Genomic DNA, 14516 nt, shown 5'->3' with positions numbered 1-14516 from the left:
CATTTTAATAAAATGCTCACCAAAGTTGAATTTTTTCAGGACTCACTACAAATACTGCCAATCCAAACAGTCAGACACTTTTAACAGTCAAGCCATGTCGACAAATTGCAGCCCATTTGGCGAGTTTAATTTTTTCCTTGTCTGCATTGATGTGTAAAACAAGACAACCCTTGATAAATCCTGCTTGATCCACATTGAGCAAATCCACAATCACAGTTTCTAGAAAAACAGTGATGACTTTTGCATATAGTTGTAGCCAGGTGGTAAATAAAATATGTTCCCCAAAGGATAGGCTACAAAGCAAGGGCTGTTTTAGTTTGGAAAACATGTTAAAAAGTTGTTAGAAAAGAATTTAAGTTCACTTATTCAAAGAAATGTTTTATTGTGAAAGCAGTGCACAAAGTAATGCTAGCGAGTTAATGGGAGAAGTCCAAAACTACCAGTTACAACTTTTGTCCACTAGATCAGGGGTTCTCAAACTTTTTGGGGCCAGGGACCCCTTACAGGGGAGAAAATTTTCCAAGCACCTCATCAAAATCGTGACACAGATCTTTCAACTCTTTTGTTTTGCCCTAATATTCCGGCTGCTTTGTAATCAGATGTCGCTTTAGCTTGGCTGGCTTCATGGCTTTGTTTGCTAGCACCTGAAGACGCATGATGCATTCTGGTCTCCCGTTACCGTTCTCAATAAAGCCAAACTCGATATAACTGTTGTCATATTTTTTCAGTTTTAGTTAGTCTGGGCTTAGCATCACTTGACGATGTCGACTGACTCAAATATTTGTCCATTAGTGATGCACGGGTCGGCCCATAACCAGCGGGTCCTGTGGGTTGACCCACAGGTCGGGCGGGTTCAGGTAAGCTTACTAGAAAATATAACGGGTTCTCTTTCTTTAGTAGCCTAGACCCAGACGCTATTAGGCTAAGATACAATAGGCTAGACTATTCCTTGCAATCAATGTATTATGCTAACATTTGGGCAAACAGCCCAAAAACAAAATAGTGTAACACTGCTCACTTTGCTATAGCCTATGGTGGCTTGTGAAAAACCTTGTTGTCTACATGAGAGTCTGTCCTTTTTGAAACATGCACTAAATAAGAAAACGTTATCTCTTAGGCCAGGGGCACACCAGTTGCGTCGCATGTGCATGACGGCTATGTTGCTGAACTGCTGCAGCTCACATTCGTGTGTTTGTCCACACTGCCAGCGTTGTTGCTGCGGCGCTGCTACTGCCAGCCCTATCTTTCTACATTGAGTTTGCCGTTGATAATGGCCATCATGTTTGATTTAATTTCATTATAAATTTGATTTCGACATTCGACAAGTTCGACATTTTTTTTCCACTTACAAATTGGAAAGTAGGCTCCTCTGTTATTTAATTGAAAAATATTTTGTAAAACAGCATGTTGATCATGAAGAAAATAGACTGCCTCAGACAACTTCTTATTATCTATTTATTTTTTATATGTCACTTGCCACTATATCTAGACCATATACCAGAGAACGAGGCAACTTGGAGCTTTTCACCATCTTCTTTGCTTGACTATATAGTACACATGTAGCCTCCACTTTCCCCTAGGCTACATGTGTACTATATAGTCAAGGAAAGAAGATGATCCATTTGCTCAGCGCTCATTCTGAAATACTTCAGGTGTTTGTCCTTATCAAGACGCAGTTCAGCAGCAAGATGGTGAAAAGTTCCAAGTTGCCTCCTTCTCTGGTTTATTGGGTGAACCCAAATTCTTCACCGGTTTCTCCTCTGGAACATTCGGAGCAAAAGATAAAGCGCAATGGCTTTCCTTCTGTCTATAACTCGCGCTAAAAACCAATGAAAAATTGAATTAACCACGTTAATATTATTTAGGAAATGCGAATAGACATATGCATATTCTAATTGTAGAGGAAGCCGGCAGCAAAATACATTATAGCACAGCACATAATATGATGGCACCTCTTTAAAATACATGTAGTATATACAAATTACTATTTAAATTTACATTTACATTTATTCATTTGGCAGACACTCTTATCCAAAACAACTTACAAGTGAGTTAGAATACAATGCAACTGATTTCATATCAATATAATTTTTATTGATTCGTTGTGAATGTACTTTGGAAAAGAGGATTTTAATATCTTTTTCTTCTGTCCAGATCTGATTATATATTACTTCTTCATTTTTGTTTTTTACATTACATGCATTTAGCAGACACTCTTCCAGAGTTACCTCCGGCATAAGAGAACAGAAGTGTGTCCATCCAAGTTATATTCTCAATGGTGTCAGACACTCTCAAACCAGCAGGTGCATGCACAACACCATTCAAATATCAAGTTAACTTGTGCTAACCTGAAACTAGACAGCCTAGAGCAGCGTTTCCCAAACCTCTCCTGGAGGACCCCTTTTCCTGCATGTTTTAGATCTCTCCCTGCTCCAACACAGCTGATTCAAATGATCAACTCATTATGAACTCCTGAAGCTGCTTTGTAACAAACTGATCATTTAAATGTGTTGGAGCAGGGAGAGATCTAAAACATGCAGAACAAGGGGTGCTCCAGGGGAGGTTTGGGAAACGCTGGCCTAGAGAACTATGTGAAGTTGTTAAGTAAATACACTATCATATATCACAATAAATCACAATTGTTTTATCACAGTATTATGTTGTGAATGTATGCATTTTTGTTGTACCTTTTTACTTGTTCTGTGTATAGGCTATCATGCTATACACTGTGTTAAAGAGGACACCAAAGGAGACCTCAAATGTATTTACAATAATGAGTAAATTCCATCACACAAGTAGGGTTGGTCTGATTCCTTGAATCCTTGATATTGGGGAGGGCGCTCACTCCCCATGAGAAACATATACATACACACATGATAGGAAAAAGCACCAACTCACGCAGGCCAGCCTTCAAATGTAGACACAGTGAAGAGTGCCATCATGCCCATCAGCACGTTGTCAAAGTTGAAGTCGCTGTTCTGCCAAATTCTCTCCCTCACCATAGGGTGGGTCACATCTCCGTCTTTGTAGACAACAAAAGTCCCCCTGTAACACACAAACATACATAGGCATCAGCAAGAGCACAGACCATACAGACTGAGATGTACCAACCGATCAAGAGAGGAGGATTCTGGTTCAAGATAATGTGGAAGAATAGAAAATATGCCACTTTCTTCTTGGTTTCACATTATACATGATCACAAGGGAATGAAATGACTCTTCAGAAGTAATGGAAACTTACTAAAGTGACATTAGTAACATTCCAGATAATTGTCTTTTTATCAGATCTTATATTTGCTCCCTAATTACAACAAATTTTGCTTTATGCAGCCTCTGAAATGCTTTTGAATCTGATTTTTACCCCATCCATCTAGACTTTTCAAAAGTAGTTTGTTTTAAAAACATAAAAAATCCAAAAATGTATGTACTAAAGCAGTGGTTCTGAAATTTTTCCATACAGTAGATCACTTAACTAGCAGAAAATATTTCTAACCCCCTGGTGAGAAGGTGAGAAGGACTGTGAGAGCAGTGATAGGAACTGAGAGCAGTGAACCCCAGGAAAGCTGCTGGACCTGACGGCATTCCCGGGGACTGTGGTCAAGGCATGCGCAGACCAGCTGGCAGGGATCCTCACCAAGCTATTCAACCTCTCCCTGACGCATGCCACCGTCCCTTCATGTCTGAAGGCCGCCACCATCATCCCCATTCCTAAAAAACCTGCCATAGACAGCCTCAGTGACTACAGACCCATAGCCCTCACGTCTGTAGTCATGAAGTGTTTTGTGCGGCTAGTCTCTCAGCACATCAGAGACTGCCTCCCTCCTTCCTTCGACCCCCACCAGTTTGCTTATAGAGCGAACCGATCTACGGAGGACGCCATCGCCATAACACTTCACAGAGCGCTGAGTCATCTGGAGCTGGAGGAGCTATGTGAGGATGCTCTTCGTGGACCACAGCTCAGAGTTTAACACAATCATCCCGGACATATTAGTTACCAAACTGTTCAAACTGCAGATCCCCCTCCCCACCTGCACCTGGATCAAACATTTTCTCACAAACCGCCCACAATCTGTCAGACTTGGCCCCCACCTCCTCCACGCTCACACTCAGCACTGGTTCTCCTCAGGGCTACGTGCTGAGCCCCCTACTGTACGCCCTGTACACTTATGACTGCACTCCGTCCCACCCAAGCAACACCATCATTAAGTTTGCGGACGACACCACCGTGGTTGGGCTCATCTCCGATGGGGATGAGATGGCATACAGGGCTGAGATAGAGAAACTGTCTGTGTGGTGCTCAGAAAATAACCTGTCACTGAATGTCCTTAAAACAAAACAACTTATCATGGACTTCAGGAAACACAGACAAGTCCACGCCCCTCTCCTCATAAACAGAGAACGTGTGGAAACTGTCACCACCTTCAGGTTTCTGGGCACCCACATCTCTGCAGATCTCTCCTGGACATCCAACACCAAGGCCTTAGTGAAGAAGGCTCAGCAGCGGCTGCACTTCCTGCGTGTCCTCAGGAAGAACAACCTGGACAAGAAGCTGCTGCTGGCCTTCTATCACTCCTCTGTGGAGAGCATATTATCATACTCTCTGGGGGTGTGGTACGCAGGCTCCACAGCTGAGGACAGGAAGGCTGTGTGGAGGGCCCAAAAAATTATCAGCTGCCCTCTGCCCTCCCTGGATGACATATCCAGATCCCGCTGCCTCAGTAAAATTAAGGCCATCACAGGAGACCCCTTACATCCCGCCTATCACCTGTTTGACCTGTTGCCCTCTGGACGGCGCTTCAGGTCAATCAAGTCCCACACCACCAGACTAACCAATAGCTTCTTCCCCTGGGCCATACGGACTGCTAACAAACACTGACACCCCCCCCCCAACCCTCTACCTCAATACAACTGTGCAATTCCACTGTGCACTTTAAGTAGTTTTTAAAAGGCCATATTAATGCACAAGTTTTTCTTTATATTTCTTTTTATTTACAATGTGTCTTCTTTTTAAATTTGTATTTTATTGTACATTTTGTATATATTTTTTTCTATGTGGTGTGCCTTATTTGTATTGTGTTTACATAAATGTTCCACAGTGCACTGTTGCAGACCACCCACAATTTCGTTGTACCCCCACCGTGCAATGACAATGTCTATTCTGATTCTGATTCTGATTCTTCTAAAACACTGGGGAATGAATGAAATGAATGAATAAATGAATAAATATACTTGCCTACTTCACAGTGCTTGGCAGACTCTACTTGAAATGATTAATGTTATGAAATTATTTACTTTAAAAAGCAGTTATACAATTCTCCCTGCACTCACCCCATCCTCTCCCAGTAACCATTCTTAATGGGTTGAATGGTGTTGCTTTTGATGATGCGTGAGTGAGCAGGTGCCAGGCTCCAAACTGAGGAGCATATCTCTCATACCTGCATTCACATTGAGCTCACTTTCTAAGGCATGAAGCTTGGCTGACATGCAATTCACGTTGGCCTTATCTAACAAATTTTATACAATATATCTCTGAGATTCTGGATATTGGAAAAATTTGCAGGTTTTTGTGAAGACTGATATTATAGATATCTATAATTCATTCATGAGTATAATACAAGTCAAAATTCTAAGTCAACATACTCATAATGGAATTTTCACTAGGCATTATTCCAATTTAAGATACCTATAATGAAATTATGACTAATAATAATACTTTGTAAGATACAGTATCTCTAATTCAGTTATGACCAGTCATATATTCAGATTAAGATCTCTAATTCTATTATAACTAGATATATTGGAGGAACTTTTATGATTTACTTCTATGAAACGTCTATGGAAGTTAAGATTTACTACAATTAATTCATGACTAATCATAATTTAAGGTCTAATTATTTTTAAATAATTTAAACGCAATTATAGGTATCTGAAATACAATGACTAGACCGAAATATATTATTGATATCTCAAAGCATAATTTCTACTATTCAGAATATCATATTGACAAGTCATGGGTGGAATTTTCACTTTTCATCATTAAATTTTTGATATCTCAAATGAAATTGTGACTGGCTCAATTATGATAAGTAAGAATGAAAGATTGATAGAGTACTGCCTCTGAGTCTAGGAGGACAATAAATATCAACAGTTTATGACGTCAATATAGACACAAACATCAAAGAGCAAGGGATACAGTCCTCTCCTGCTCCAGCACACTGGAGAGACAGGCCAGTGATGCAGCCCTACCCTGCCTACAGATAAGGACAAGCCCCATGCAACTTCCTGTTGTGTCCACCTGACGAGGGACCCTGACAAAGACTGAATTTAACAGTTAAATCTCAGAGATGCTCAACATCTTTAACAACTTTTCTTTATCTTTAACACCTATTCATCGGATCACATACACTATATTTTGAAAATATTGTGTTTGTTACTAAATATTTATTATGAAATGTGTTGTCTAATTACTCAATAAGTTAACTCTACAAATTTAATGTCCTCACCATTCAAATCAATTCCTCATTTTAATACATTTTTAAATTATTGGGAGAAATTCTTAAAATGGTGCCCTGATTATTCATAATTGAGTAGCCATACCCACTACACCACCTTTTTCCAAGTGAGAATGTAGGTAGGTAGCTAGGGAGGTAGGTGATGTAAACTAGCCAACATTAACTACCTTGAAGCAAAGTAGTTTACTGCCATGTGGCTACCCAGGGAGATAGGCACGTGTGCCAGCGACTGTAGATAGTTATTACTTTGATTTCATTGTTTCAGTTTGCCTAGTTGATGTCCCCTTGTGGATGGCTAATCATCAGCTGTGACTGCAACTCTGGCCAAGACTAAGCTTCTGTATATCACAGCTAAGTATTCTCCTTTCCAGGATCTGATCATTACCCTGGAAGATACCCACAGCTCCCCAGACTGCCAAGAGCCTTGGGGTGACACTTGACACTGGATTAATGTACATTAACCACATAACAACAGTAAATAGAACCTGCAGAATATTCCAATACAATATCAGAAGAATTTACTTACTTACCACCACCTCTGCCTAACTTTGCCTGTCTTGGAGTACTGTAACTCCCTGCTCACTGCCCTCCCTGTATGTGCAACCAAACCCCTGCAGCTCATTCACAATGCTGCTGCTTGGTTGGTCCACAATGTCCTCAAATTCTTCCAGGTTTCACCCATCCTTATCTCTTTTTACTGGCTACCAGTGAGGACTCAAAGCTAGTGTTTGTCTACCAGACAGTCCAAGGTTCAGCTCGCACCTTATGTTCAGTACATCATTAGACCCAGCTAGGCCACTGTGCTTGACCTCTTCAGGATGCCTGGTTTTCCCCACCTTTCACAGTTACACATCATGGTTGCATCCTTTCTCCATCTTGGCCCCTGTGTGGTGGCGTGAGCTTTCTGTTGCTGTCAGAACAGCTGAACCATTAGCCACACTCTCCATCTCTTCAAACTGTACTTCATTTTCCCTAAACATGATGTTGTTCTCCTTTTATGAATTTTTTTTGTATTGCAGTTTTGTTGTTTGTTGTTTTTGTACTTTTTCCTCATAGTAATGGAGATATTGTGTTTTGCTTGATGTGTTGAATCGTACATTTCATGCTGTTTTTTTAAATGCACTTTGGAAGTGCACATTGGAAATCACTCTGGATAAGAGCATCTGCTAAATGACAAAATGTAAATGAAAGTGTAAATGTTTCAGATAAACATACACTCAGTGGCCAGTTTATTAGATACACCAAACTTTTCATGAAAATGGATTCACTTCTCCATGGCTTGTTATATAAAGCAGGCAGTCAGGTACTGAGGGATCCAGTTACTGCTTGACTGAATGTTAGAATGGGCAAAATGAGTAACCTAAGCAACTCTGAGCCTGGTATGATTCTCAGGTGCACCGGTTCCAGGATCACAGAAATGGCTGCCTACCTGGGTTTTTCACTCACGGTAGTGTCTAGGGTTTACAGAGAATGGTGTTACAAATGAAAAACATCCAACCAGTGGCAGTCCTGTGGGTGATATCAGCTCGGTGATGAGAGGGGTCAAAGGAGAACTGCAAGAATCTTACGAGTTAAAGGCAAGCCACAAACACGTAAATAACACCACAGTACAACAGTGATGTGCAGAACAGTATCTCAGAATGCACAACCCGTTGGTACTTGTCACAGATGAGCTCCAACAACAGATAACCTCACTGGGTTCCACTCCTGTCAGTTGAAACCAAGAAGGTGCAGGTCCAGTGGGCGCAAGATCACTAAAACTAGACAATTGTGAAGTGGAAAAATATCACCTGGTCTGATGAAACCCGGTTCGTGGTTGCTTCATGTTGATGGCAGAGTCAAGATTTAAGTTCATGGACCCATCCTGCCTTCAACAGTGTCAATGATACAGGCTGGTGACAGTGGTCTAATGCTGTGGGGAATGTTTTCCTGGAATATGTTAGCCTCCTTCATACCAACTGAGCAATGTCTGAAGGCCACAACATATCTGAACATTATTGCTGACCTGCTGCATCCCTTCATGGCTACAGCTTACCCCCCACCACATGGATACTTCTAGTAGAATAATGTATCATGTCACAAAGCATGTATTGTCTCAGGATGGTTCCAAGAAGGTACAGTGAGTTCACTTTTCTTGAGTGGCCTGCACAGTGCCCAGATCTCAACCTAGACCTCTCATCTTTGAGATGAGATGTTATGGGATGGTCGCAGCATGAATGCACCATCCAATCTGCAGCAACTGCATCATGCCATGGCATCAACATGTACCTACATCCCTATGGAACATTTCCAACACATTGTGGAATCCATGCCCAAAGAATTCAGTCTGTTCTGGAGGCAAAAGGGGGTCCAACCTAGTATTAGATGGGTGTATCTAATAAACTGGCCACTGAGCGTATATTGCTGATGATTTCTGATGTGTAACTGATGCCCAATTGCTGTCATTAGTAGATTTAGAACAAATGTTATAGTGCCAGAGTTAATGTTACAGTGCTCTCCACAAGATTTGGGGCAGTCAAGATAAATGTATTTTTTTACTTCCTATAATATTACTTGTATGGTTTATTGAAATCATTTGAATTTGAATAACTCAAAAATGAATGTGAGGGACAGGTTAAAAAGTATTTTCTGCCATCAAAGCTTGGCAAAGCATCTCCAGTTAATGTAGGCTACAGAGTTGCAAAGCTGATGCTTTGTGTGTGCTGGCTTTACTTTTTCATCGTAACGGCAAGGTGGGGAGGTGGGGGAGGTGCAGAATGACTCACTTGCATTGCTCTGGGGTATGTTTTGCTTCATCAGTGCAGCGGTAAAATTTACCCTGAAACACAGACAAATTGCTCATGTACATGGCCAGTTTGATGATGACATTACTGTAGTAAATCTTTGCATGATATTTGCATGATCTGTACTTTGTTTATAGTCAGAGTAAAACTTTTACATTTACAATTTGACCATCAACAGAAGATATTTGCTACACTCACATACTTGCTGTCCCTATATGAATATGAACCATAAAGTTCATGCTTCAGAGTAGTAGAATGTAAGATCGAGGCATACATTAAAACACATGAATCATTAATATTCTACAGATCTCTACAGAATTCCTTTGCTGAGACTGTAATGAGTATGTAGTGCAATCTCTCTGTCTGGAATGTAATCAGCCTGTAATGTAATCAGACTTATGAAAAATAGTACCTTGAAGAGCTGCACTCCAATGCAGGCGAACATGAACTGCAGTAGCGTTGTGACAATCATGATGTTTCCAATGGTCCTGATGGCCACAAAGACACACTGCACCACGTGCTATAAACAGGCACACACAGATGTTTGACACTATTGTTACAATATGCAATAAACACAAGACTCACAAATGACCACACAGACAGTACCTTGAGGCCCTTGGCTCTGTTAATGGCTCGAAGAGGTCTGAGCACCCGCAGAACCCTGAGAATCTTCACTACAGAGATTGCACTTGAACTAAGAAAGCAGGAGAGAAAGGAAATGAGAGCAGGAGATACAGAGAGCAAGAGACGAAACAGAGAGGTAAAGAGCAAGATACAGAGGTAAAGAAAAACAAATATATTAATGGAGTGAGGGGAGAAAAAGCGGTAGTTAGATGTCAAAAGGAATGTTATTAGATTAGATTAGATTAGATTCAACTTTATTGTTACAGTATAAGATCACTGCTATGGACATTTTTTTGTACAGATGGCAGTGATCTTATACTGTACATACATATAACTGTAATATATCCTCTGCATTTGCTGCTTACTGCACTTCTGGTTAGATGCTAACTGCATTTCATTGCCTTGTACTTGTTACATGTGTAATGACAATAAATGTTATACGTCTAATTTTAATTTACCTGGTATTTTTATATAGCACTAAGAAATGAGTCATATCATTTAAACATATTAAGCACTTTATCTAGCTGATGGGGAGGATAAAGCAGGAATTTTTCTACCTTTAAACTGTCTTTTTATTGCTATTACTAATGCAACTGTTCCTATTAATGAAACACTCTGCAATACACAGCTATAGCCATATGGGCCCTATTTTTGCTGTTTGTTCAGATTATCTGTTACAGTGGTACTGGAGTTAAGGGTTCATGTGTGTTATATAGTGGTAATAGGATGTACTGCAAATGTTTTTGTCATTCAGCGATAGTGGACTCTACTGCTTATGTGACAGGATTGTTTAGGATAAAGTATAAATGTTACAGTAGTACTACAGTAGTAGTAGACCATATTTGTGTTCATCTGAAGTGGATATGATTTCACTCACTGCAGAAAGAAGGACACCAGTGACACACTAACAACCAACAAGTCCAAAAGGTTGAACCAGTTCCTGCAGAAAGAGCCCTTGTGTAAAAAAGCACCATGTACAGTCATCTAGGGGGGAAATAAAGAGAAGGAGAGGGTTTACACATGGACTGCTATACAATATCACAGATGTTGTCCATTTGTGCAAAATAACAGTTAATTCGAAAGTTTCATCTTATTAATGTTCTGATGTTTTTTGAAATGCCCCATATACTACCACAGCTGACTGAAATAGACCAAATGTCATGAACCTGTGTACCTTCAGTAAGATTTCCACGGTGAATATGGATGTAAAGGCATAGTCAGCATAGCCCAGGACCTGTGGGGAGAAAGCACTGAATATTATTCCATCTGTCTGTCCCTCAGGAGAAAAATCAGGATTGCTATAATTGCCACCTGTGATATTGTAATTTAACATTCTGGACAACATTAACTGTAGAGGACAATTCTATTTGTGGAGGAACACAAAACAGAACATTTCCTATGTCATGTAACAGCAATCTCACTTCCATACAAGAGGACATGCATTCTTAAAAAATGTACAGTACAGTGCTTCAGTTCTTTTCAAGTCCATTCTAAGAATAAGAAAAAACTTTCATTTAAAATTGGTGCCAATAATTCATGAAAGCTGTTACAATTTTATGATAAAAATGGAACAATTTACCTGCCACTTTTTTAGAATTTTTTAGAGCTGTATTGCGTTTAACATTGTTTTGCTTAGCACTGCAGCTAATTTTGTATTTGTTATGATTTATTTTTTGTTAAGCTGTAAATCAGATGTTTGTTTTACCTTGGTTAATTTCCAGGGTACATTTCACTGCTAATTAGCCAGTAGTTTTCTTTCCCCCTCTTGACTGGCCTCTTATCCTTCATTATCTGAGCAAGGTATATATTGAGTGGGTCTTAAGTTGTACAAGGACTTTTTGTACAAAGATAAGGGAGTCCATCTACAGAAGCCACCTGATAAGGATTTACCATTTGTTAGATTAACAACCATTACACTAACATGTAGCCTAGAAGGTCCTGTTGTATTGGAATAGTACACTCCTGTTGGGTATATTGTGTTGTTAAGTGTTGTGCCAGTTGTGCATGTGTGATCTCAGATTCCCATTGACTTGAGAATATGCCCAGAGAGTTTAGAGTTTGAAGAGAATGACTAACTGACTATGTCCATCTTGTAATTTTTGTCCAACACAGATAGTGTTCAAGGTCTTTGGAGGACAATGAATTAATAAGGGGACACAAGTTGGACTGGTCAGAAACAAACTGCCTGTCAATTACATCACTGATGCAAAGAAAAAATACCATTCCCTAATTAAAAGTGGTGAAAACACAGTGACATCAGCAACACACACTTGGCAAACATAGTTATTCTAATGTGGGTTCATTTTTATGCTGCCCATAGCCAAATATAAGTGGATTATTCATTTTTAACAGACACAATAAATATATATTTATGTAATCAAATCTGCAGGACACTCAGATGTTACATTTGCTCAGATTTGTTACACTTAAGTTGGTAACAATCTATATTGCTTTGTGTTTGCATATGCATCTACACATTTATTTTTCAGTAAATATCATAGAGACATTCATAAGTTTTCATGAACAAGACATGGCTTGCCAAGTGAAGCACACTTTGTTTTTTTAATCTGATCGTTTGTCCCAAAATCTTTCAAAATTCCAAAACAGATCCCTCACTGTCAGAGAACAGATATCTTACTACCACAGAACAGGACAAATCTATTGATCTGTATAAGAATCAGACTGCAATGAACATATATTACTCAATTTATGTATGCCAAAGTGCTCTTGATAAACCTCTGAAAACTTGTAAGATCTGGTGAGGATTTGATCTGCTGTTAATGGTCCCCTGATCCCCTGATCCCACTGGCTATTAATCAAGAAAAGGCTTAGGTTAGACTTACATTGTTCCTAAAGGAGTGTGCTCTGATTGGATCCTCTGCAGCTAATGAGATACTGCTGAGGATGATGAAGACCAAAATGAGGTTGGTGAAGATGTGGTGATGAATCAGGGTGTGGCACCCAACTCTGAACCTGAAAGAGAGAGAAACAGAGGGAGTGGAGAAAAGGGAGAGTGACAGAAAAAGTAAAAGAAAGGAAGGAGAGAAAGACATGGGGGATGTGAGTTCTGTAGTATGGTATGGTATATACTGAATTATAAATGTGTTGAAAGTACACAACATAGTACAAGGAATCATTTTACAGTGTGAGTGATAAAGAATTAAAGTGTTTGTATTGCTTTTATTACTTACGGGTTTGTCTTGCTGAGACAGAAGAAGGCACTACCCTCAGGAATAGGAACGACTTTTTCTTTGGGTGGGGCAAAGTCAGCTACATTAATATTCAGCTGGTTCCCCCCTTCCTCTGAGAAAGAGAGAGAGCCCAATAATAACACAGTCAGTCTTCCAATAACAGTCAGTTTTCCCCAAGGACCTTCCATAATCAAACCATAACAGTACCAGTACAAATAATGTCAATGGATATAGTTGTCTATGTAAAATTGGTGGTGACCCACAACATACGCATACACTCTCCCCATGAGCTCTCCTCTAAATAAAATCCCTCTCTCCCTCTGAGTTAGCCAACTGTCTAGTTAATATTTTCTGTTTACTATGTTCAGGACACTTCTGCCAGGACACGTTTAACTACAAAAATATAGCAGTGGTATGGACAAAGCTCAACAGTTTGTTATTGTTTGCCATAATAGGCATGAATTGTTTCCTAGGAGTGAAATCTCTTCCTGCCTGAATTATTCTGGAAAAGAGAGCTGGAGCTGTTCCGGAGGTTTCAGCAGAGCTTAATCAAGTACGCCACATGTAATCCACAATAATACATATATTTCACCCATGGCCTGTATTTATGGAATTAGTCAAACAAAACAATTACATCCTGTTGTAGAATTTAAGAGCTGTTACGTGGCACCAGCTGATATTACATGTTACATTACTATACTGGAATGGTCTTTTTAGCACTTTGATGATCTTGATTAAAAATGCACTATAACAAACTAAATTTGATTGATTTATGCACTGAAGGTTTGTTTGCACTATCATGTGTCACTGTTATGTATGCAATGATTTAATAAATCCAAGAAACTTGATGTGCTTCTAATAATTATTTTAGAATATACTGTGAAACCCAATTATTTAATGAAGCTCAATTATGTAATGGGGGTGGGGGGTGAGGGTATGGTGGAGTAGTGTCAGGGCTCCGCCCCCTTAAGCCGCGGTGTTTTTGTTTTCCCTGTCCGTGTGCTTTTGTTTCCCTTGTGTTCCTGCCCCGCCCGGCTCCCCGCCGGGTCCCCGCCCACCTTATTCCCTCATTGCCTGCACCTGCCTGCCTGCTCACCTGCTTCCCATCTCCTCGTTACCCCAGCCCTATATCTTCCCCTCGTTTCTCTGTCTCGTTGCTAGTTCGTTACAGTAAGTTTCTTCCTGTCTCGTCCCCGCTTTAGTAAACCTGCTCTCTGATTGCTGTTTGCCGAAACCTGCCTGTCTCCCGACTTCGTCCTTCGCCCGCCGACTTCATCCTGTTTGACTTTCTTCGCCCGCCTGGTTACCGACTCTGCCCGCCCCGACTTCCGATCCTGGATCTGCCCCCGGACTGCTTCCCTGTGCTTCTGAACCTTGCCTGTCCCTGTACGACGAACTGCCTGCTG

The 14516-nt window shown here is 40.3% G+C and overlaps 1 protein-coding gene across 1 annotated transcript in view; it reads right to left on the bottom strand.

Annotated features, from left to right (window-relative positions):
• LOC118780466 (voltage-dependent L-type calcium channel subunit alpha-1D-like) overlaps window positions 1-14516 on the bottom strand; it is a 138229-nt gene that overhangs the window by 54846 nt on the left and 68867 nt on the right. Inside the window, exons 20-27 of the mRNA XM_036532959.1 lie at window positions 13111-13222; window positions 12763-12892; window positions 11094-11153; window positions 10797-10903; window positions 9902-9989; window positions 9708-9815; window positions 9278-9330; window positions 2899-3045 (exon numbers count right to left, since the gene is read on the bottom strand). Coding sequence (XP_036388852.1) covers window positions 2899-3045; window positions 9278-9330; window positions 9708-9815; window positions 9902-9989; window positions 10797-10903; window positions 11094-11153; window positions 12763-12892; window positions 13111-13222 — 805 coding nt within the window. The remainder of the gene's footprint in view (window positions 1-2898; window positions 3046-9277; window positions 9331-9707; window positions 9816-9901; window positions 9990-10796; window positions 10904-11093; window positions 11154-12762; window positions 12893-13110; window positions 13223-14516) is intronic.

Source organism: Megalops cyprinoides, chromosome 7, assembly GCF_013368585.1.
Source record: "Megalops cyprinoides isolate fMegCyp1 chromosome 7, fMegCyp1.pri, whole genome shotgun sequence".
NCBI lineage: Eukaryota > Metazoa > Chordata > Actinopteri > Elopiformes > Megalopidae > Megalops > Megalops cyprinoides.
This window is presented reverse-complemented; position numbering and strand designations above follow the sequence as displayed.